Consider the following 23375-nt stretch of genomic DNA (forward strand, 5'->3'; position numbering starts at 1 on the left):
TAAAAATGTATTTCTACAAATTTTTCTCATAATTCACAAACCAATAATTAAAGTGCAAATGCTAAATCTGGATCTGGTCAACTAACAAATTACATCTTGGAGATTTTGAGGCTTAAACTCATTTCCCCTTTTAAGCCCCCCTCCTCCCGCGCACTCGCAGCAAATCGCAGTTCCAAAAAAACAATTGCAAATAAACACAAAATGGAGTATGTCACGGCATTTCGTTGCTCATTCAAAATGCGTTTTATCTCATTTACTGCACTTTAAGCTGACGTGTTCCGTTCATAAACAACCACAAAACAATTACAGATAACAATCACTTAAAAAGGACAGGTTTGATCATGTACAATCAGTCCTTAGCTCTTTCCCGTCGTTGCCTCTACTTGACCCCCTATGTAGCTGCCCGAAACTGTCCAAAAATCCTTTGAAGTCATGTCAAATTCGCCTTCACCCGAAAAATTGGAACAAGTTGTGATTCTCCCTTACCACCCAGATAACCCCAAGTTCACCAAAATCACCCAACAGCTAGAGGAGCCTGCTCAAATCAAATGCATACACTTGCTATTCAAACCCAACAGGTTGACCCAAGATCGCCAAATGGGGCAGGATACCAATGATCATTTGGAACAACAAGAGATGAGTGGGAACATTAAGGAAGAGAAATTGAAGGCTCCCATATTGGGACCTGTAATAGCTGAAGGTTTTGATGGTACAAAAACTGTAATTCCTTTATTGTTGGACGACTATTTTCGTTTGGCCAGCACTGAAATTTGGGACAACGAGGAGTGGGGTAGGGAGGCTGATGTCGTTACCATGGATTGGAAGATGAGAGATGCTGCTCCTTATAATGTGTTTTACAACACTTTAAAGCACTCATCGAAGACACACGAACAACCACAATCTATAGAGTTTATTGGTGAGTTTGCAGATCTATTTATAATGAAAATTTTCAATATTGAAATTACAAAGATTTGCTGTGCCCGAGCTTGGGGGTATTGAAAGATTCACTACACATCAACTATATGGTGAAGTTGTGTTGGCTCTTAGGCAATTACGCCGCTAGAAAGCTGCAGTAAGTAGCCGAACATATTCATAAGTGCAATGTTAGTGAGATGTGGATTGTTACAGCAAGCTTCCAATGACGATTCTGCATGGCTACCAGCAATTTCCATGTCCTGAGCCCCACACCATGCAAGAGCTCTTTCCTCACATTAACTATCATTTTATAGAACTAAAGAAAAATGGTTATCTCGGGCACCACCACACCAAATTGTCAATTTTTGTTTATGAAAATGAGTCATTGAGAGTTGTAGTGGGTACTGCTAATTTATTTGCAGCTGACTGGGAGCTCTACAACAACCAGTATGTGTACAAACAAATATAAGGGTTGTTTTAATGACAAACTGTAGGGTCTGGGTAAGCCCTCTCTGTCCCCGCCTCCCTCCTAAAAGCCCTGTTACCAATGGCGAGTCTCCTACAGGTTTCAAAGCAGCCCTTCTCAAGTATCTTAGTGAATACATTAAAAATAATGAAAATGTTCCCAGCATGAAAGTTTGGATTGATCGAGTTGCCATGGCTGATTTCAGTGACATTAAGTATGAAAACTCTGAAATTTTCCCCCTTCACAAAACCTTTAACAAATCTTTTAAGGGTGGTTTTGGTCTATAATGTCCCTGGGATCCATAATGCCAGAGCAAATGGGTGTATGCTCCACTACATGGGGCACATTCTAAGTCAAAATTGCATAATCCCAGGCCCTAAAACTGATCATGATTTATGGAGAATTGTGGCTCAGAGCTCTTCTATTGGACTGATTGGCAATGATGGACCTGAGGAATGGTTAGTGCCCAGTCTTTTAAGGGCTTTGTCGAGTAATGTGGAGAGCAAGTATTTACCCACAATCAAGGTCAAATCTAAGGTGAAATTCAGTCTGGTTTATGCATCCATGGAGAACTGTCTTAATGGGTATTTGGAGCATCTTAGTGGGGTTTGTGGCAAGTTTGAAAAGGGCCTTATTGAGGATCAGCCATGGCTGAAGCAATATATGTGGTATGAGGTTTTTGGATAGATAGATAAGTGGAGTGTTAATGTGAATTATGGGCAGTCAATGGAAGGCTGAGAGCAATAACAGAAGCAGGGCGTTGCCTCACTCAAAATGCTACTGCAGAGTCTCCCCTTGTTGGCAAAAGTTAGCTTTTTATTTCATGACCAGCTCCAACTTGTCCAGATCTGGATGGGGCAAATTGCCCAATAAAGATTCCAGCATTTATATCAGGTACTCTCCCATAACATTAATACCTTTTATAAAGTGAAAAATCACCCTTGGACACAGATCCTATGAAATGGGGGTTCTTTTCCTTCCGAAATTCTTTGGAGAAGACTACTTTGAGACGAAAAACATGCTGAGCAATAGAATGAACACTCGAGTGTTTCCCATGCCTTTTGACCTACCACTCACGCCTTACGGGCCCGAGGATGAACCTTACTGTTGGGAGAATATGTTGGTGAGAAAGGGCCTACTCCAGTTGCAACCCAAGAGAACAATCAATCCTATCAGGGACACGCAAGAGGTGGGTAAATATGGATTTATCAGCGGGGGTAAGTTTTGAAATGGGAGGTGATCGTCATGATGTCACGAACGAGTGTCTGCAGATAGCAACAGATCGAAAAGACTGTTCGGCCCAAAGAAGTTCGACAAGGAAGATCAACGCAAGCAGGGGACAGTTAGCTTTAATAAATGTCCCAACCAAGTGGTGCATCATGGTACTCCTAGGACGTCTTCACCAGTACCGGTCAGAGGTAGAGAAGGTAATCGTAATCACAATGCTTCGCCGTCACCTCTAGCAACGAGTCTTGATTCAAATCTGTCGTCCTCTCCCGTGCTATTGAGAACGCGAGGTTTTCCCCACGATAATGCCCAGGCTTCTTCACTGCGTCGAAAAGCTTCTTCTGGTTTAAACTCTCCAACCTCTAATTTCCCCGGCCCCTTCTTTCCTTTACCCTTCATGGGCTTACCCAACGATCGAAATGCCGCACATCCAGTAAGAACTGGGGAAAATACGATCGATATTCAAAATCCGCAGTTACCTAATCAAAGGTACAATAACCGATCCCCACTGCAGGACACTCGTTATTCTACGCAGCATTATGGAGCTGAGAAGGGACGTTTTGATGGTTTAAAACCATCCAACAGTGTGCAATTTTTGCATGATTTTAACAACTGCCCTGCCCACCCTTCTTCGTTCCGTAACGATGGGTTTGTTGGACTGAGGCCATTTACCAACACATTGCACTGGTCCTCGTCGCACCCTTCGAGGACTGCTCATAACGGGGGTTCCAGGGGGTCGCAACGTCAACCGCAACCTTTGAATGTGGTGAGGAATTTTGAGACCAAACCGGAACTTAAATTTGATGACAATCCCCCGAAGAATATGTTCTTTCCCAGTTTTAATTAGAGTTAAGGGTATCGTAACATTTTTGATGTTATTTTAATAAATATATAAATATATTTTATGTTTTGGAATTATTTTAATTACCCAAGTCCTGCTAACACTTTCCTTAATGCACAGACTACGTTAGTCGCCATTTTGTCGTCAATTTTTTACTTGGTTACCTGGTTATCGTATAGAGGGCGGAACAATCAATCGATCAACTGTTCGTAAGGTTATCTACACGTCATTAGTTTATCATCCATCGTTGCGGTCGTTCATAGTTCGCTTCAGCTTCTACACAAATTGATTTATCCGTGTACCAGTTTAGAAAAATCTTCTTTTTGGCACCGATATACTTCACAATTAAAGAGAAAAATGAGCTAAAATGGTAACCAGCATTGCCTCCCGCAATTTGTGCCGCCAAATTCGCGGGTTTTCTTAGTCGTTTTCGGTTTTTTCCCACATTAATCGTTCCCAATTATCAGTTCAGCAAGTCCGGGGAAACACAACACAAAGAAAAACTTAATCCCCTGTTATCATCAGGAAAAATCGGTGCTTATCAATGTACCCTGTAGCCTCTCGTTTACCACCAAGAAACCAGGCCTAGCAGTCGATTTCATAACCTTAAACCTTTATTAATTTTTCTGATCGAGATAAATTTATCAGAAACTGAAATGGATTACTTTGTTGAATACTTAAAGGAGCTCTGCCCTCATAGAAGCGAGATCCAAATCCGAGAGGTATTTGCTATTATCAATGAAGAGAGACCCGAGGATTCACCCGAACAAAAAGTTGAAAATGCCTTCAACATGCTGAGCACCCACCCAGATTTTGATAATCCAGGGCCTTCCATAGTCCAAGAGATTTCAGAAGAAATAAACAGCGATGATAGTAATGATGAAATTATCGGTAAGTCATAGAATTTGACGCTTGCCCATTAATATTAACATTACCTGGGACTTAGCTTGGAGGAACAATATAATAAATTTGCATCATGAGCAACTGTGCAGCATGTTTCCAGATGCTTGTGAAAAGTTTATGTGGGATTTTTGCCAAAACCAGGGTCCCAATTTGCAAATGGATCAGGCTATTGATGCTCTGTCCAAAGGTAATCTTCAGTAAAGGCCTAAGGAAGGTACTGAACTAGAGATATGTAGGTGGCTATGTCAAAAAGGTGGTAGATGTTAATTCAATTTGGAGTAAACTCGTGGATGCTCTGCCAGGAGCTGATCCTTCCTATCTCAGAAAGGAGGCTGAGAAGTTGGTTATGCAGGATGAAAACTCTATGATGGAGTTCCTTAATGCTGCAGTCGAGAACAATGATTATCCTACCATGGATGAATATCTGAAGTAAGTTTTTTCTTATTTTACTATTCTATCTTTTCATCAATAATTGTTTTCTCGTATTGTTCCTACAGAAATCAAGAAGAGGAAACCACCCTTAATTTCTACAAGAAAAACTTCAGCATAGACAAGTTCCTCGAGCAGTTCCCAAATCCAGAAACCTATTTCAACAGCCCCAACCGTCCAAACCCTTTGCTACAACCTATGTTACCACCTGAAGACCTAAACTATGCCCTTGTTTTCTTATATAACAACTATCGAAAAATCCGTAAGCGCCATGTGGATATTGTCTTCAAATTGAATAAAAAGTGTCTCTTCGCTTCATGCACCTACCTGGATCATCTCCCTAATGGCATGAAGACCGAGCGCCCCCTGGAGCCTAATCCTGAGTGTCGCAATTTGCCTTTATTGCAGGAGATCGCTTATTTAAAACACCGAAAACTGATCCGTAAAGTCATGAAATACAAAGATCAAACCTACCATCAATTTAAAGAGGAGGCTAGAGTTTTAGGCCTGTTGGAGACTTGTGGGGTTTGTGGAGAGGACGAATTGATTCCCGAGGAGTGCTTCAACTGTAAAAAGGGCTGTATGTTTTGCAAGAATTGCATACAACAGTACGTTGAAGTTCGAATGGGGGATGGACTGACCAATTTCCCCTGCTGTAATGATTGCGACTCAGACTTTGACGTCCATGTCCTACAAATGGTGCTGCCTCGTAACACTTTCGAGAGGCTAATGCTGAAGATCCAGAGTGAGGAGGTGAAAAGGGCCAATGTGGACGGATTGGAGACTTGTCCCTTTTGTGAATTCGCCAGTATTCCCCCCACGGAGTCCAAGGTTTTCAAGTGCGAGAATCTGGAGTGTCTAAAGGAGTCATGCAGGCTTTGCAGGCACGAGTCGCACATCCCAAAGAGATGCAACGAGATCGAGTACGATGAGGATGTGAGACGCAGGACTTTCATCGAGAATATGATGACAGAGGCTTTGGCTAGGTGAGGTGATTTTTAATGAAATTTTATCGTTCCTTTAAGAAAATTAGCACAAACCGCCCTGAACTAACTTTTAAAAAAAAATCATATTCTTTTATAGAACCTGTTACAAGTGCAACAAGAAATTCATCAAATCCAACGGGTGCAATAAGATGATCTGCACCTGCGGAGCCATGATGTGTTACCTGTGCTCGCAGGCCATCACAGGGTACGGCCACTTTGGCGATGGCAAAACGTAAGTTTCAGTGTTTAAGAGGCCGAATTATCGCTGTAGTGTCAAGTTTAGCCAGAGCATAACTGCCCTTCGGTTAAATTTGCCAACCTTCGAGGAATCTCGCATTAAAGTGTATATTTAATTTGAAATGTATTGGACGTAGCTGCCAGCTGTTCACCAACGACGCCCAAATCGATCTGCAGCGAGTTAAAGACAATGCCGAGAAAGCAAAGGTGGAGCTGGGAAATGTCGAGATCAAGTTTGATCCTTCGCAGGGCATTGAAGGCTTCTTCCCTACTAAATAACAGCACTTTTGCTCAATTTTCTATTATATTTAGTGCCAAACATATGAGTTGTAATGGGGCTGTTCTATATTAATATTTAAGAAACGACTGTTTTTACAGAGAATTAAATAATATTCTATACATATAACAGAGACGTATGAGTGGGTGCCCGCCCGTGGTCATTATCACATTCGTTTCCTGCAACTCCCCTATCTTCCCAGTTCTCAACAAAACGAATCCTCGTTTCGGCAGCAAAAGTGGTAGAAATATGATCTTTCCTAGACTTTTATTTGTCCCATTAATAGCGGCGTCCCAGTGCTTTTCATACCCGAACAGCACCGAGCACCATAGAGTGAGAAGAATTGTAGGGGGTGAAACCGCCAATTACCCCCCTTTCGACGACCCCGTGGTGTATGTGCGCTTCAATGGACGTTTCGCTCGAGTGCAGGGTATTCGCGAGTATCCTCATTATGTTTTCAAGGGGATTAAATATGCCCATCCTCCAGTGGGGCCCGATAGATTTCTAGTAAGTGTTTTAAATGGCAAAATCGGAGTTTTGTAATGGATTTGTCAGCGCCCCAGGGAAAAATTCTTGGAGGGCGACGTTAAAGCTTCAATATTCTCCTCCCCGTGCATCCAGCCAGTCCCCAATAGGAACTATGTGATAGGCAGTGAGGACTGCTTGGCATTGAATATATTCACCCCAGATTTGCCCACCGGGACTGAAGGCCTGCCTGTGGTGATTTGGATCCACGGTGGGGGCTTTCGTTACGGGTCTGCTTCGCAGTTTGGGGTAATGTTGTCATTGCGCATTTTATCTCATTGTTTTCGGGTTCGCGCAGGTGAGGCACCTAGTGGGGCAACGCCTAGTTGTAGTCACCATCCAGTACCGATTAGGATCCCTTGGGTTTTTAAGTTTGGGGGATAAAAACCTGCCTGGAAACGCTGCTTTATGGGACATGGCCTTGGCGGTACAATGGGTTAGAAATTATATCGGTTTTTTCGGGGGAAACCCCCATAGAATCGTCGTGATGGGGCATGACACTGGGGCGAGCAGTGCTTTGCTTCTGTCTCTCACTAAAATCGCTAAAGGTTCGCAAAAGCTTCGTTGGTAGCACAAGTTTAATTAAGAGCCTTCAAGGGGTCCCCAACGCCGTTGTGGCGATGTCAGGAACTGCAGTCTCTCGCTGGGCAATCGACAACACTCCTCTGAACACCGCCAGCCAAATAGCCGATCAAAATGGGTGCCCCACCGCCAACCCTGTAACAATGGTCAAGTGCCTTCAAAGAGTACCGGCAGAGTCTATCATCAAGGTACTAATAAATCCAGATTTCCCGCTACAGCAACAGTAAGACACGCTTAAAATCCTGAAGGGGGACTCGCATATCGAGTTCCAACATCTGCAGAATCAAGGCTTCATTTCGGGACTGAACGGGCGGCTTGCCACAGCCCCCGTAGCCGAGGGGCTCAATGATAAAAGGTCCCTGCCGGGGCTAATTGAACTGGGCCCTGTGGAATCTCTCTATCAGCAAGAAAACGCAAAAATACCGGTGCTGACTGGGGTAACAAAGGACGAGACCAAGAGGGCAGTCAAAGGTGGGGAAGTTGGTTTATGTCTGGATGGATTTTTAACCCTTCCTAGGCCATTTCAAGCCCGAAATTCTCCGTCTACTATCTTCAGTGCCGAATTTTCTCGCTAAAGTCCTGGTGCAGACCCTTCACGAGAGTCCAGTGATCCACAGATTGAGTGGAAAATTGGGCGGAATCGGGCAATTGGGGAATATCACTGAGGGTTTCGTTTCCAATGGAGGGAGCATCTTGTCGGGGTTAAACCTAAATTTCGACAATTATCTGAGGACTGAGAAAAAGGGAGATTCGACCGAGAATTTGGATAAAATCGCCGACGTTACTGGCGAGAAATTTCAAAAATTTTTCTTTTTTCTTTTGAATAATTTGAAGGTATTTACAGCTGATGCCTTGTTCAACGTGCCGGCGTTCCTTACTGCGCAGTTCTGGAAGGGGGCACCTACTTTTCTTTACAGATTCGAGCATGCGGGAAACATGCACAAAGGCAGTAGTTTCCTGCAAGGATTGCCCTTGATTGGAAATTCCTCCTCTACAGGTCAGTTTCGTCAGCGTCGAAGGGCCATTCCTCACATTCGTCCGGTTAGATTCTAGCGACCTCGTGGGCCACGGAGACGAACTCGCCTACCTGTTCGATCCCCAGGACATCGAAGGCAACCCCATCCCCGTCACTGAACCCACTGAAGACGACCTTAAAGTGCGAAACGTCTTCGTCACGATGATCGCCGATTTTGTACGTTACGGACAAATCAGCGTAAATAACGAAAAAGTGCCTTCTTTTAACGAGGGCGAGAACCACTTCGTCCAGATCAAGCCCGAACCGGTCGTTTCTAGTAAATTCAAGTTCTGCGAGATTGCACTCTGGACTAACATCGGCGAGAGGTTAAAGAGCGGGTACTGCCAGTTTCTGGGGGCGCTAGGGTTGTCTCAGAAGACCCTAGATCCCTCTAAGATTCTAGATACCTCTAAGGTTGTAAATCCTTCTAAACTTGGAGCGTTAGTTGGAGAGAATCGTCTAGGGGGTTTGGGCCAGTCTAAAAATACCCTTATGGGGATTCTTGGATAGGTTTTTCTTTATTCATCGATAATACAAAATTGGCCTATTATGTATAAATAGCGGTAATAATACTATCTGGGGATGCTAACTATGTCCTGTAGTTTTATTTGGCAGAACCGAGGCGATATCACACGTTCACCTTATCCTCATCCTTTTGTACAGGTAGTTGGCCAACCAAAGGCTTCCGGTGAGGAAGTTGAGTAGCGCCATCATTCGGAAAATGTACTTAAAGCTGACGTCTGTCAAAAAATGAGCTAGACTTACTGCTATGGCCGTCGTGGGCATTCGATGCCCACGACGGCCATTTTACTCGAATTAAATTACCGATGACAACGAAAAATAAAAGCGTTACACCGGTGATCATACTGATCAGCGTGTACTCTTTGGTAGGTTCGCCCCTTACGGTGAGCCCCAGCAGAGGAGTCCCGACATGTTGTAGGGCTGAAATGCTCATCACTATTTGCACCGCCCCGAAGAGTAACAATTCCTCGTTGAAATAATCTGAAATCACTGTAAAACAACGTTTGACCGTTTTGGTTCTTTAGGTGATTGCAGAGAGCGTACTGAAATATCCCAGAGCACCGAACCAGCTGAGGAACCACACCATTTTGGCCCGCCATTTTTTCTCCACGTTCATCCAGTAGGAAAATCCCGTGAAGAGCAGCGACGTTACGGAGATGATGCCTATTATATTTGACATGTGTCGCAGCGGCATCTCTGTCTCCTCCTGGCAGAGGGCGCTAACTATATAACTCACTGATTATCGGTAATACCTAACTGACCTGCAGTAGGAAACTGGGAAACAGGGAGAAAAACACGAAAAGCGACCATTTGATGGTGATGATCGTCAGTAGAGATTTGTAGAACGTGGGCGTGCGTAATAATTGCTTAACGTCCGTCATCGCGAACCTGGTAGTGGGGACTCCCAGGGGAGTTGCAGGCATGAACACAGAGGCGTTAAGCGCCTCAGGAGCCTCCTCTAGGGCGTCGTAGCTGTACGAGGTGTTGTTGTTCACGGGAGTGTCGCTAAATAGGGGAATGGGGACCCCGCTAATGGCTTGCGTGGTGGGCCTTTCCAAGGCATCCCCGAACGACATTTCCAGGTGCAGATTTTTGCTGTTTCTCTGAGGTCCATCCTCGAAGGTTTCCCATTTCCGAGGCTGATTGGCGGAGGAGGATTCGTTCCATTGCGGCACCCTCTCGTATTTGGTGGTCTCCTCTACGCCGTCCTCTTCTTCGTCCTCGTCGAAGGTGACCCAGTCTTTCGGAAGGGGTTCCTCGGGGGTTTTTGAGCCACTGCCGAAATAAATGTTGTAGAGTTTTAGCGTGGTGAGGTGGAAAAATCGCTAAAATGTTTATTGTCGACGTCGATAACTTTAATGTTCTTACGAATTTCGAGTTTTCAGATCAGGTTTCGGTAAGTTTTAACCGCGGCTCCGCCCCTACTTGTGCTAATATACCGAGTGTTCTAGTAGAAAAAGTCACTTGATAAGACTCAGCGTAACAGAACTCGGAAAAATATCAAAGTTATCGGAGGTAACAGAAAAGGTCCGTTGTAAGGCATATTTAGCTCAACCACTTCATTATTTCGTCTACTATTCCGCATTTCTACCATTGTTTCTGGTTCACCCTGTATGTACCTGGCCTGGCTCGACTGAGGCAGCTCGTGCGTCTCAAATTCACTGCCACTGCTCCTCTGCACTTTAATCTGCAGCTCCCTTGAGTTTTTCGAAAAAATGTCCTCCTCGTCGTCCGGGGAGCTCTAAAATTACAGGACACTCAGCAAATAACCTTTACCGGCAACCGAAGCGTCTTACAGTCACGTGGTTGTATCTGTTGGCGCGCCCTTTGGACTTCATATAAATGGGCTTGCGCAGAAACAAATTCAAAACGAGCCCCTAAGAAATAAAGGGATGAAACGGCCCTTAAGGCCACCAAAAAAAAAACTTGACTTACCTGTAGAATCAAGGCTTGGTACCATAGCAAGACGTGCGTTTCACTATCGACCAACAGATGCGCTCCCAATATCATGGGAGCTATAATGAAGCCCAAAGCCGCGCAGGCGTGCCCTATGTGCGTCACCAAGGGCAGTTTGAGGCGAAAGTATTGCGCTAATAAGATCTCGCACTGGGACATCTGGATGGAGCCCCCGACGCCTTTTTTAGTTCAACACGGGGGATGAAAGGGGGCTTGTTTTTTTGGAGTGGGGCTTACCGGTGATGATTCCCGACAGGACAAAGAGCCAGGTGGTGTTTTGACCTGTCATGCCCATCCACAGGAAGAGGAGGCCTGCGCATGTGAGGCAAACACCCGCCACTGCGAAGAGCTTCGGCCAGGTGCTGTAGGTGATCAACTGGCGACTGCTGGGATCTGAGAAGGGATAGTTTCCGGGCTTAGTACGCCCCTGATTGTCGCAGATGTGCGCGTCAAAGTCAGTGAAATATTTTAGGGAGCAAAGTATGTTAAATCCATTGACGTACGTGAGCAACAAAAAACGTCTGGTAATCAAAAATTTCTTAATTTTTTTTCAATCATTTCGGCCCATCGAGTCCTGCCGCATAACTTACCGAAAAACGTCCAACTGGCGGTAAAAAACAGGGGCACGTAGAGCATTTTGTGGTCCCATAATTTGGGGTCCTGGTTCTCCATTGTACTGATTTTCATGCGGGAGAAGGATAGAAAAATGCCGAAACTGACCAAAAGGCTCGGAATTAGCAACTGAAAGACATGATGAAAATTTCAATTAAGCGTTCCGGAGCGGACATTGCGAGCTTTCATAGGAAGACCGACGCACTTCTCAGCCGTCCAACGTAAGCTGTCCTCACTGTCGCAATGTACACTCACTTGGAAAAACTGAGAGATTCCCACAACAACCCAGCCGTAGCCGCCTTCAGGCACACTGGGGCCCAACTCGGGTTGAGCGGTGAGGACACTGTCGATCACCAGGTCCCGGTTATTGCGCTCCTCGCGTTGTTCCATGATCCCCCTCGTCACTAGTGCTGGCACTGGCATCATGATCTGTGAGGAGGCAAAGGGATGTGAGGAAAATCTAGGATAAACGATGAAATTCGAGTTTTCAATTGCCACACTCCGTGAACCCCTTTAAAGGTCTTAGTTTTAACCGAGAATAGTTCCATCCCTGTTTTGGTGCGGAAGCCCTTATCCCCAAATAATGTAGAAGAAAAAAGCGAATTGTTGCATTAACTGTGCCGAAGCGCCCGTTCGTTCGGGCAACGTTGTCAAAAAACTCAACCGTCTACGCCACTGGCCTGCATACGAGCAAATGTGATTTGCAGGTTGGCGCAGGGGCGTTTGGTACGATTCACAATTGTTTCACGGGGTAATGGGGTGCGTCATCACGCTGGCCCAAAGCCACCTTCGTCAAAAATGGAAAATGCCGATTCGAGCATTTGCCAACGTACCGGGTGTTCGATTAAAAAAGGAATTTAAATGGGTTTATTGTATTCATAAATCTAACGGCGGTGCCGGGACAAATTTAATGGAAAATGTCTCGAAACCTGTCCGGTTCTTCAAGCTAACGAAGTCTTCATTCGAACAGAGCAGGGCCGACCTCAGCAAGTCCAGCGTCCTCGGCGAAATTTTTAATTACCGCCCCCCTATCCAAGAGAAAAATCACCGACCAAAAGACTTTGCCACTCGTTCGAGTTTGCTTTCTTGGCGTGCCCCCAACCCCCCGAGACTGGGGTGGTGGTATGTGACCCCTCCAATTATTAGGTGTTCCTTTCTACTCCCCCCTCATCTCTCTCACTCTGTCTCTGACTTTCTCTCTCTCTCTCTCTCTCTCTGTCTGTCTGTTTCCGTCTCTCTTAGCGTTTAGCTCACTTCCTTTGACTGTGTTCTTGATTTTTTTATGGTAGAGCGGCGTAAGTAAAAAATTCCCTACTCGGAGAGGATTCGAGTTAAAAATTTAGAATTTTAAGGTCAAGCAGACATTCCTCGGGCCTCGCATGTGCCACTAATGCAACCAATTTATTTGAACTCAATCGCGAGTTGTAGCCGAATTAAGGGGCTAAAACTTCGCCCGAGGAACTGTCGGGGGGTAGGTACCCGCCGGGTACCTACCACGTTTCCTGAGTTTTGTGACACTTTGGAAACGTGTGCATCGTTATTTTATTGGTTCATGAGTCACTAGTTTTCTTGTCGCCTAATACTATGTATATCACTATAGGAAGCACACAGTGCTCTTCGCTGCAAGAGAGGTGGTTGTGGGGGTTATTTACCTCTTTTAGACGAGCTCCAGTGTGTCGCCACCAATGTTAAATTATTTAATGCTGGCACTAACCTTAACAAGGAGAAAATACGCCTGTGATGAGGCAAGTTTAATTACCTATAGGTATACGACTTAGACAGAATATAGATAATAAACCATTCTTATCTTATCTGAAGCAGCACTGGCTAAAAATGAGTGTACCCGCCCGAAAACAGAAGGTGCCTTTTAATTAAAATGCTTTAACTGGCGGTAGTACTCACTGTGATGCAATTAACTAGTCCATCACCACGATCGGGTAACTGATATAGTGATACTTCTCTGGAACCATCGCGGCCACACTACCACCTTATCGACAAACTTCAGCCGCACGTTAATTACATAGGCATGATAGTTATCATCTCGATGCTAATAATTAGCACGTCGCAAACAACGATTAGTATTCCTCAGCAGTCACTATGTGACGTCCGCCTTCATGACTGAACGTGTCCGCTTCGCCATAAACAGGATAATACTTGAAGATGTCGGTGAATGTGAAATAAAGGGGAGTCAGAGAGCGGCGAAGCTGGAGGCGAATCGAACAGGAAGATGGAAGCTCCTGAGGATCTTGGAAATTGTTGGGAGTGCCGCGTGTGACCGTGCCCCGTTGGTCTCACAGTTTCCGGTGGGTAACTCTGTTCCTGCGGGAGCAGCGAATTTTCCCCGAGGGTAATACGCATTTACGGGGTGGTGCGTCCAAGTTCCAGCCCTCCGAACTCGTTTCTCGACTAAAATTGTAAACAAACAAGTTTCACTTTTCGATAATTGAACCTCCTGTCCTCGTTTAAACGACTATCTAGGCCAGAAAACTGGTTTTTATGTAATAAAAGGAAGCCCCAGTAATGGTGACCTTCGTTGGCGCCTCTCCCCGCTAAATTTCAAACTGTTCGGCTGGTAAAACAGGCGCCCGAACGGTGTTTGCTCCGCGAGTTTTCATTGGCTTGACAGGCGGCACATGCGTCAACCTTGCGATTCTCTTTTTTTTTCGCCATTTTTGTACGGATTCCGTTAATTTGAGTTCGAAGCTCCTGTTAGGCCTTTGCTTTTTGGTTCTTCCTAGTGGAATATATTCAGGTAAGAATGGCTATTTGTGGTTGAATTGGCGTTGTACTCGTGGCTTTTGTTGTTCATGCTATTGTTGTTGCACTTAATGGCGTTGGAGAGGGCTCGGGGAAAAGCACCCTTGTTCGAGCAAGTTGGGCTCTTCCTGCATCAATTTCCGAGAGATCAGAAGGGCCTATGTGACACACGGTTGTTGGAAAGTTTAGCATTTTCTATTTCACAGAGTATTGTAACCTCACGGTGTCATAACCTTACTAAGGAATGCGACTTGTTTAAACACGATTTTGATTGGGAATTTGGGGCTTGCTGTGCTACAAAACCGTTTAAACTGGTCATTTTTGGTGCGTTTAATAACTACACATATCCACTGCTTTAGTAGCTCTAAAATCTGCCTCATGTGTTTCCCCAGCAAAGTTTGGAATGTACCTCGTTTAAATCTTTACTTCAGGGTCTTAGAAATGCAATCTTGCGAATTTTTTCTACTGGGTCGTGCCTTTTCGCTTTATATCTGTGGACTTGAATCGACACCCCAAAGCTCAGATTTCTCAATTTGATGGATCTGCATTTACTGAGACTGATAAATCTGCATTTGCCAAGTCTTTGATAAGCCTTGTATGAAACCAGTTAAGGTAGGTGCACTTTTAACTTTTTTTGCTGAAGTGACAAGCAGTAATCTTTTCCTGGAACCTGCTTCAGTTTTATATGTGAATAAGTTACCAATATTGTGCTGTGATTACTTTTAACATGTGGTTCATAGTGTTTTTCTTTGCCAATTTTGTTCTTATATTGAAGAATCTTTTACTGTGGATTGATAAGTGTTTAGTATCCTAATTATCTAAGATCTTCACTCATTTTACGCATGAGTAAAACCCCTGTTGAAGCCAAATGACAACTGCTAGTGTAGACAGGGTATCTACTGGTTTTGACTCTGTATCTAGAGTTTTCGTTAGGACTTCTATTGTTTTCAGTCTTAAAAACATGGAAGGTCGGGGGCGGTCGCGAGGACGTGCCCGAGCAGGAGCGCCCCCTCCAGCAGGTGGGAGGCCAGGTGGGTCTAAGGGGCAGTCTGAAGGTGCATGGGGGGCAAGCCGGCCGGGAGCTCCACCAAGCGGATCCGCTCAGGCTCAGACATCTGGAAGCTGGAAAGGTGGCTTGGGGAGGGGCCCCTCACCCCAACAGGTGGCAGGACCAAGTACCTGGACGCCTAGGCAACAAGCTTCTGAGGCTGGTCAAGTGAGATTCTTTTTTGTACTTCAATAATGTTATATTAGTTTATCTTGACTAGTGGTTAACAATATATGGCCAAAGCTGGTCTGACATTGCCCATTTTGCTTTTCAAGGTGGTGGTAGCAGGCCGAGGTTCTCGCAAGGGAGCTGGCGAGGAAAAAGTGGTCATTGGAGAGCGTCAACAGGGTACTTATGTTCCCTCTTATCATTTTCCAGAGTTTGTGATTATTTATAAATTCAGTGGCCCAAGGAGCTGAAGGTGGCAACGGAGACAAGCGCGGAGGAGGTAGCAGTGGCGTTCGGGGACGCACCAACCGAAATGAAATTATCAACACTCGGCCCACCCATGTCGTGTCCAAAAAGGGCACAGACGGAGTCAGCATACAGCTTAGGGCCAATTACTTCCAGCTCCTATCAGCCCAACAGTGGGGACTCAACCAATACAGGGTTGATTTTAACAGAGAAATCGACGATACCAAGACCCGCAAACGCCTGGTCGCAATTGGCATTAAACAGTTTAAAATCACTGGTTACTTATTTGACGGTACCGCATTGTTTACTCCGAATAGAATCCATCCGGATCCCTGCGAGTTTGTGGTGTTGGACGAGACATCTGGAGAGAACGTAACGGTACAGATGCGTATGGTCGGGGAGGTGAACAAGGGGGATTATACATATCTACAGCTGTTCAATATAATCATCCGCAAGTGCTTCGCTTACATGAAATTCCAGCTATTGGGGCGCAATTATTACGATCCCAAGTTGAAAGTAGAGATGCGCAACCACAAATTGGAATTATGGCCTGGATTTGTCACCTCGATGAAGCAGCATGAGCAACATATTTTGCTCAATGTCGATCTGTCGTTTAAGGTCAGTTTCATCCGATTTAAGCCTCGATGTTTAGTAAACTTGGATTTTTTTCTTTAGGTGCTGCGACTGGATAAGGTCTATGACGTCATAGGGGAGTGCAGCCAAAGCCGTAATCCTAAAGTTGAGTTCCAGCAGAAGATAATTGGTTGTATAGTCTTGACTGAGTACAACAATAAAACCTATCGAATTGATGACATCGACTTTGATCAAAACCCCAACTCCACTTTTACCAAGCGCGATGGTGAGACTGTTTGTTGTACGAATTGCGGAATCTAATGTTGCTTTTTACAGGTAGTACAATCAGTTATAAACAATACTTTGAGGAGCGCTACAAGGTGCGTATCGTTCACGACGATCAGCCCTTGTTGGTGTCGAAAAGCAAGCCCCGAGAACTTAGGGCTGGTATGCCAGAATTGGTGGTTTTGGTGCCGGAATTGTGCGTTATGACCGGACTTTCCGATAGGCAAAGGGAAAATTTTCAATTGATGAAGTCGTTAGGAGAACATACACGAATTGCTGCTAAAGGTTAGTTGAAAAAAAACAGTTAAATACCTTAGTATATTGAAACTAACAAAAACAAAACTTCATTCTAGAGCGCATGACAAAATTGATGCAATTCGCACAGCGCTTGCGCGGCTGCCCAGAAGCTATTGAGGAAGTGCGTAGATGGGACCTGCAGTTAGCCGACACCCTCATCGAATTCTCGGGTCGTGTTCTTCCCCAAGAAACGTTATATCTACGTAACAGTCAACCTGTACAGGGTACGTCTTTCCGCCCTTTTGTGGTTGAATTTTTAACTAAAACATCGATTTTAGGAGGGGAAGAGGCAGATTGGACCAGGAGTCTTAGATCTGTTCCCATGTTTAATACAGTACACGTTGATAAACTGGCCATTTTATCACCAAGCCGATTAGCCGGTTCTGCCAAAGAATTCGGACAAATGTTGTCCAAAGCCGCCAAAGGTAAGTTAAATGTAGTTAATTCGGTTATCGAAAAATTTGAGAGAAAATCGTCGGCGTTTCATTTAGCTCCTAGTCGGTTTTGTCTGAAAGCGCGACGTAGATGAACATTTTTACTCTGTATTTCTTTTCGCCCCCAAGGAATGTCGATGAACATCAATCCCCGCGTGTTCGTAATGCAAGACGACCGATCCCAGACGTATCTTCACGAGCTGGAGCAAGTGATCAGCAAAATGAATCCAAACATGGTATTGGCGGTGTTGCCAAACAACTCGGCCGATCGGTATAACGCGATTAAGAAGAAGTGCTACGTGGACCGAGCCATTCCCTGTCAGGTGGTGGTCAGCAAGAATCTCACCAAGGGACTGTCAGTGGCCACCAAAGTGGCGATTCAAATGAACTGTAAAATGGGCGGAGCCCCGTGGGGTAGTAGTCTTCCCAAAAACACCATGGTTGTCGGGTGAGTGTTGAGGCGATTTTCTTTCATTTAAGACGTCATAAAGTGAAAGTTGTGGTTGAGTTGTTTTACTTTTGTCTGGTTATCTATATACATATGTGCGTATTATTTCAGTTACGACGTGTGTCGCGACACCGCCAACAGAGGCAAAAGTTTTGCGGGAATGGTAGCCTCCATGAACTCTACCTGCACGCAGTATTACAGCATGACGGTAGAGCATGAAAACGAGGAAGAGCTAAGCAGCAACTTCGCCGCCTTCATGCAATTGGCCTGCAAACGCGCCAGAGAACTGAATCGTCTCATTCCTGAACGCATCATCATTTATCGAGACGGCGTCGGAGACGGCCAGATCCCCTACGTCAAAGAGCACGAAGTGGAGTTGATCAAGACGAAACTGAAAGCCGAGTATTACAAGGACACTCCTTTGAAAATGGCCTTCATCATTGTTTCCAAGAGGATTAACACGAAGATATTCCGATCTCAAGGCAGTCACCGGAACGATTATAATCCGCCCCCGGGCACCATCGTGGATGACGTCATCACGTGGCCGGAGCGATATGATTTTTATATTGTGTCGCAATGTGTGCGTCAAGGCACAGTAGCCCCCACAAGTTACAACGTCATCGAAGACTCTTTGGGCATTGACGCCAATCGGCTGCAGCGATTCACCTATAAAATGACGCACATGTACTTCAATTGGTCGGGCACGGTACGTGTCCCCGCCCCTTGCCAATATGCTCACAAGTTGGCTTTCCTGACTGCGCAGTCGTTGCACAGGTAGACAATTGCTCGTCTCTGTCATTTTGTCGATATAGTATTTTTTCTTTTTTCAGGTCCGCGAACCCAGCTCTCAATCACACCCTGTATTACCTGTAACACAACATTCTTGTGTTGCAGGTGGAGGCCAATTTATTTTTATTGTTCATTTAGTTTTTGCGGGGGCTTTAAGTCCCTCTCGTACAGTTTGTTGAATCTCGTTGGCATTTGCCTTAGATAGGTACGACCTTCTAGGCGCAGGTGCTTCATTTTAGTTTTCGAAGACAAGATCTTAAGTTTCTGTTAGCACGTAAGTTATCTATTATTTAGATATTTTCCTCGTTATTCTTTTTTAGACATTAATGACTGTTATGTGGATAGAATTTTTTTTATGCGGGTAATGATTTAATTTTAACGTTTTTAGCAGGTACTTAAGTAGTAAGTATTTGCCTTCTATTCAGTGTTCCTAGACGTGCGTGAGCGCTAGAAATTCCTAATATTGGTGACCGTTGATGACACCGACCTGATGAAAGTTATTTTAGTTTTCAGACGCCGTACCTACGGTGTCGCGTTAGATATTAAGGAAATTTTATGAAGGGAGTATATTACTTGTTATTTTTACATTCTAGATGTTCTAATAAAACATTAAAAATGTCTTAATTTCAGATTAGTCTAAGGCGCATTCACAATGCGGTGAGTAGATTCAACCTAAATCAAACAGAAAAAATTCCCGGCAAATGCCGTACACAAAACATCGGTCAAACAATTCTTGTGCGCAGATGCTTAAAGTGAAATTGTGGCCCTTTCGCTTAGGATTTTTTAAGGTCCCCAAAAACTTTACGCAAACTCAATGGTAAAAAACGGGTTAATCAAACTTCCACTCCAGTATCTTCAAGTACTCGCCCTCCAGCATCTCGGCAATTTTCAAAGCTTCCAACTGCACCTTCTGCTGCTTCAGCGCGTCCACCAATTGCATCTGCTTTTTGAATCCATTTAGGAGCTCGATTTTTTGTTTTTCCAGCTTTTTTACTGCTGCAGTGAGCCCAGTTAGCTGCTTTCGATAACTTTCTTGAAGTTCCTGTTAGAGGTATCAGTTACATAAGGAGATTTGCCTAAAAGTAAGTGAATATAGGGACCTTTTCCTCCTCTTTGCACTGCTTAAGGGAAGTTTTGATTTTATCAGTCTCTTCGGTGGCTCTGGCGAGTCTCACTTCTGCGTTATTCAGGCTTGCAGAGGTGGTCTTTAGGTCTTTTTTTAAGTGGTCAGTTTCTTTTTTGAGGGAGGATATTTCCGCATCTTTGAATTGTAATTTGGAGTTCAGATTTGTTAGCTCTCTCTCCAGTTTTCCTGTAGCGTTTTTACCCGAGGTGTACATCAAAAACCACTTTTCCTTTTCCTCTTTCAAGGTTTGGATTTCCTTCTCTTGTTTCCTCATTTCCTCAGACTGAAACTCTGATGTTAAACTTTTGCGAAATTGATTTGTTGTTATAGTACCTTTTGCCTTAGCTCGATCTGCCCTCTTTCCTTCTCAGCTATTAGACTCCTTATCTTTGCTTTGTAAACTTTAACAACTCCCAAAGAACGTTCCTCTTGAGCTGAGTCTTTGTTTAAAAATTCCTCGATGTCCTCACTTGTGGTGAGCAAAGGTTTCAATTTCCGGGCTTCTCTTAACTCGGCTAGGGTTTTAAACGAGTCTTTGATTAAATTGTCTTGGATTTTCTGGGGGTTAAAAAGCCACAAAGTGTTGTTTAGTTTTGCGTAGCCTGAATTATCTTACCATAACGTCTTTTACTTTACACATTATTTGTTGTGTTTTTAGCTCCAATTGCTCGTTTTCTTTGCGGAATTCATTTTCTTTAAGGAGCAAATTTGACTCCATTTTAGGGCTCCAGGCTGGTTTTGGTTTGTAGTAATCGCTAATGGAGATTATGAATTAATTCGGAAAAGTTTGATCGATTTTTGCGCAGCGCTCCGGATTCAAAGTGTATTTACGCGGGGTTTTCACTAAGTTATGTGAGGTTATGTTGCGTCGTTTGTGACGTTTCGGCAGCCATTTTGGAACAATGTATTTACCTCTTTTTTTATCTTATATAATAAAAAAATATGTGCATCCTCGTCTTTTTTCTTTGTTAGCAGCTGTCATTATTTGAAGGTTATTATTTTAAAAAAATAAATAAAATTTGCTAAATCACTTTTCAGTGCTTTTCCATACCAAAGTATCCCAGTTGCGGTAAGTACTTCCCTAAACAGTATCCCTTCTTCTCCACCATCCATGAGCGCTCTAAAAAACCGAGAAAATTTGAGCCCTACAGGCGCCCCATTTTTATACCCTCAGATGTGCGACAGCGAAATTCAGACTGACGGCCATTTCATCGACCTCATAGACGACGCCTGGCGTGCAGAACAGCTCCCCAACGACGACATCAAAGTACCCTCCTTCGAACTAACTGACCCTGAGGCGGACTCTGGTGACGTCCATTTGACCCTGAAGGAGCAAGAGCAGAAGTGGACTGATATAATGTTAAGTGCTTTGAGCGAGCACCAATAATGGAGCTGCCCAATATAGGAGAAAGATGTTGTCAAGATCAGTGCCAACAGCTCGACTTCTTGCCCCTGCGATGTGAGCTTTGTGGCAATATTTTTTGCAACCACCACTTAAATTCACATGTGCAAAACTGCACTAAATCTCGGTTTTTATCTGAGAACCAACTAAAGAAAATCGATACTGTTTATGTTTGTTCCGAAGAAGGCTGTGAGGAGCACAGTGTGATTGCGCTGACATGTTCCAAGTGCCTTAAACACTACTGCATTAAACATCGACATGTAGGCGAGTGTTCAAAGAAACATTTGGAGGAAATTCGCCAGGAAAAAGAGAAATATGCAGGCCCTCTGAGGCAGTTTAGAGAGGCTAAAGCAGTGGTGGACGAGCAGCTGCAGAGTACTTTAACTCAGGCCAAAAAAAAGGCTAAAAGCAGGGAAACCGCGCTTAAAGTGCAGTTGATGAAACTTAAAAATAAGGCCACGGGACTTAAATCTATTCCCACAGCTAATCGGGTGTACTTCAGCATAGCTGTGCGAAAAGAAGCTTCAACAGTAGTTCCAGTTTTTGTGTCCGAGTCGTGGAGCTTAGGGAGAGTGATTGATGCAGCGGCTGAAGAGTGCAAGATGCAGAACTACAACAATAAGAGTGGGGGGTTGAAATTGCGGCTGTTTAAACAGGACAATCTGAGAGTGGTTTCCAGTGATTTGTCTGAGAGTATGAGTAGCCTACTCAAGGATGGGAAGGTAGTGAATGGTGAGAATTTGGTTCTGGAATATGTCAAGGAAGAGTGTGAGATTTTGGATTGAAAATACAGTTTTCTTCTATAAATTTATGGTTTTATTTACAAGTACATGCTATTCTTGTCAAAAGCTGTTTGATCAATAATCACATCCGAAATGACTCCTTCACAGTGCATCCAAGACTCCTTATCCCAAATAGGTGACAGTATCCCCTTGCTGGTCTCAAATAGCATAAACTGCAACCCTTCAATATCCAAAAACCCTCATTTCGTGCCCAGTATTTCGCTGCGTTCAGACCGTGTAAGTCCCTATTAAGGCTTTTGTACTCCGAACTAACATTCCTTGACAAGAAGGCGAAAGCGTGGATCAAGCCTGAGCAGGACATGACAATGAAGAATGAGTGCATTAGTGCTTATACTTGGAATTACCACGAAAAGCATCAACAAGCGGGTACTCGGGACAATGAACTTGCCCAGGGTTGTCTGAAAATTAACTACATTCGACCTGAGCAAGAGAGGGTAATTCTACCTGCACCTTAACCTGTTTTAAATCGAGAGAGTGAGTTTGCAGGTATTTAGAAATCCTCCACCCTTGAGGACCGCGCAGATTTCGGAGATGAAAGAGTCCTATCCCTGACATGCAGCTACACATAAAAGGGAGGCTTCAGGGAGATTTTTCAAGGTTCCAGATGCTTTCTCAGCAATCCGGCGCGACATAAACCCGACGGACAGGAATTACTATAAGCTGCTAGACATTTATTTAAGCGAGACTAAGGCCAGCTTTGTGCCTAACTCCAAGGAGCAGCTGGCTAAAGCCCAGGAGGATTTGATCACCATCTACAACTTTAGTGGGAAACACAAAGTGACTTGTTAATGACGATATTCAGTAGTTTATTTGACGCATGATTTCAGGGTTTAAAAGAGGAGCTTGCAGGCAAGGTCAAAGATAACAGAACCATTTTCGATTCCAAGACTTTTAAGCTTGAAATGCCCACTAGGATTTTATCATCGGCCAGTAAGAGAGTTCCTCATATGTAAATAACCCTCGTTTAGCCACACCAAACAACTTTAATAGTCAAACCTTCAGGGGAATGTCCACAGAGTATCGCCACAACTTCTCCAAGTCTCCGAGTTCAGAGCTTCATCCTTACTTACAAAAACCTGAGGTATACGTTTCCGACGCACTGTCCAAAGCCGAATCCTGGCACGATTTGTATCTCCCTGCTTCGTACTGTACTGAGAGCCGCCATATCGGGACAGGGTGGCCTGTTAGGGCCGCGGTAGATGTCAATCATCCCGCTGTGAAAGGGCCGTTGGCGCATAACGAGCCTTGTTGCTTCAAGTTTAAGGACTGAATATGTGCTATTTTCGAGACCCGATATTTTAGCAGTAACTTCTTAAAATCTAATTAAATAATACCGAAATTTTGTCCAAAAGTGCCCCCTTTTTCATTACTTGGGTGATTCGTATCCGCGTTGAATATTTTTGGCAAAGTGGACGTCATAGTCGCTAAGGTTGTGCTGTTTTCGTAATTTGACGGACTATGACGTCCATTTTCCCCTTTTTGCTGCAACGGCTGTCACGATGACAG

General features: G+C 44.3%; 6 protein-coding genes and 1 pseudogene across 10 annotated transcripts; 5 read left to right on the plus strand and 2 right to left on the minus strand.

Annotated features, from left to right (window-relative positions):
• The first annotated feature begins 171 nt into the window (after window positions 1-171).
• Window positions 172-3513, plus strand: LOC136341782 (uncharacterized). The gene is made up of 8 exons (XM_066287093.1): window positions 172-916; window positions 970-1072; window positions 1129-1362; window positions 1410-1595; window positions 1651-2049; window positions 2105-2275; window positions 2333-2598; window positions 2653-3513. The coding sequence occupies exons 1-8, from the start codon at window positions 433-435 to the stop codon at window positions 3453-3455; spliced, it is 2646 nt and encodes an 881-aa protein (XP_066143190.1). The 5' UTR covers window positions 172-432; the 3' UTR covers window positions 3456-3513.
• A 174-nt stretch (window positions 3514-3687) lies between these two features.
• LOC136342089 (E3 ubiquitin-protein ligase RNF216-like) lies at window positions 3688-6410 on the plus strand. The gene is made up of 6 exons (XM_066287571.1): window positions 3688-4340; window positions 4396-4539; window positions 4589-4781; window positions 4850-5767; window positions 5865-5999; window positions 6142-6410. The coding sequence occupies exons 1-6, from the start codon at window positions 4106-4108 to the stop codon at window positions 6281-6283; spliced, it is 1767 nt and encodes a 588-aa protein (XP_066143668.1). The 5' UTR covers window positions 3688-4105; the 3' UTR covers window positions 6284-6410.
• Window positions 6411-6419: 9 nt separating this feature from the next.
• Window positions 6420-8997, plus strand: LOC136342086 (liver carboxylesterase 1-like). Its single transcript, XM_066287566.1, has 8 exons — window positions 6420-6788; window positions 6837-7055; window positions 7105-7354; window positions 7404-7576; window positions 7637-7859; window positions 7906-8175; window positions 8233-8385; window positions 8435-8997. Exons 1-8 carry the CDS (start codon window positions 6420-6422, stop codon window positions 8911-8913), a joined length of 2136 nt encoding a protein of 711 aa, XP_066143663.1. The 3' UTR covers window positions 8914-8997.
• Window positions 8903-13637, minus strand: LOC136342087 (uncharacterized). 4 transcript variants are annotated; one of them, XM_066287570.1, is made up of 11 exons: window positions 13396-13637; window positions 11749-11922; window positions 11472-11622; window positions 11119-11274; window positions 10861-11060; window positions 10722-10802; window positions 10545-10666; window positions 9687-10200; window positions 9469-9628; window positions 9229-9414; window positions 8903-9143 (listed from the first exon to the last, which is right to left on the minus strand). In XM_066287570.1, exons 2-11 carry the CDS (start codon window positions 11917-11919, stop codon window positions 9040-9042), a joined length of 1845 nt encoding a protein of 614 aa, XP_066143667.1. In that variant the 5' UTR covers window positions 11920-11922; window positions 13396-13637; the 3' UTR covers window positions 8903-9039. The 4 variants fall into 4 exon arrangements, with proteins under 4 accessions (XP_066143667.1, XP_066143664.1, XP_066143666.1 ...); XM_066287567.1 differs by having other exon boundaries at window positions 9469-9631; window positions 13396-13636; XM_066287569.1 differs by lacking the exon at window positions 13396-13637 and adding an exon at window positions 13253-13271 and having other exon boundaries at window positions 9469-9631.
• A 454-nt stretch (window positions 13638-14091) lies between these two features.
• Window positions 14092-19156, plus strand: LOC136342084 (piwi-like protein Siwi). 2 transcript variants are annotated; one of them, XM_066287564.1, is made up of 12 exons: window positions 14152-14245; window positions 14682-14862; window positions 15202-15466; window positions 15574-15646; window positions 15702-16330; window positions 16388-16571; window positions 16622-16855; window positions 16924-17091; window positions 17146-17292; window positions 17431-17749; window positions 17861-18523; window positions 18580-19156. In XM_066287564.1, exons 3-12 carry the CDS (start codon window positions 15212-15214, stop codon window positions 18620-18622), a joined length of 2715 nt encoding a protein of 904 aa, XP_066143661.1. In that variant the 5' UTR covers window positions 14152-14245; window positions 14682-14862; window positions 15202-15211; the 3' UTR covers window positions 18623-19156. The 2 variants fall into 2 exon arrangements, with proteins under 2 accessions (XP_066143660.1, XP_066143661.1); XM_066287563.1 differs by lacking the exon at window positions 14682-14862 and having other exon boundaries at window positions 14092-14245.
• A 5-nt stretch (window positions 19157-19161) lies between these two features.
• Window positions 19162-20908, minus strand: LOC136342091 (testis-expressed protein 9-like). Its single transcript, XM_066287576.1, has 5 exons — window positions 20577-20908; window positions 20281-20419; window positions 19998-20222; window positions 19639-19947; window positions 19162-19580 (listed from the first exon to the last, which is right to left on the minus strand). The coding sequence occupies exons 2-5, from the start codon at window positions 20380-20382 to the stop codon at window positions 19368-19370; spliced, it is 849 nt and encodes a 282-aa protein (XP_066143673.1). The 5' UTR covers window positions 20383-20419; window positions 20577-20908; the 3' UTR covers window positions 19162-19367.
• On the plus strand, window positions 20902-23139 carry LOC136342026 (uncharacterized; annotated as a pseudogene).
• Window positions 23140-23375: the final 236 nt, after the last annotated feature.

The sequence above is a fragment of the Euwallacea fornicatus genome, chromosome 11 (genome assembly GCF_040115645.1).
Source record: "Euwallacea fornicatus isolate EFF26 chromosome 11, ASM4011564v1, whole genome shotgun sequence".
In the NCBI taxonomy this organism is placed as follows: domain Eukaryota; kingdom Metazoa; phylum Arthropoda; class Insecta; order Coleoptera; family Curculionidae; genus Euwallacea; species Euwallacea fornicatus.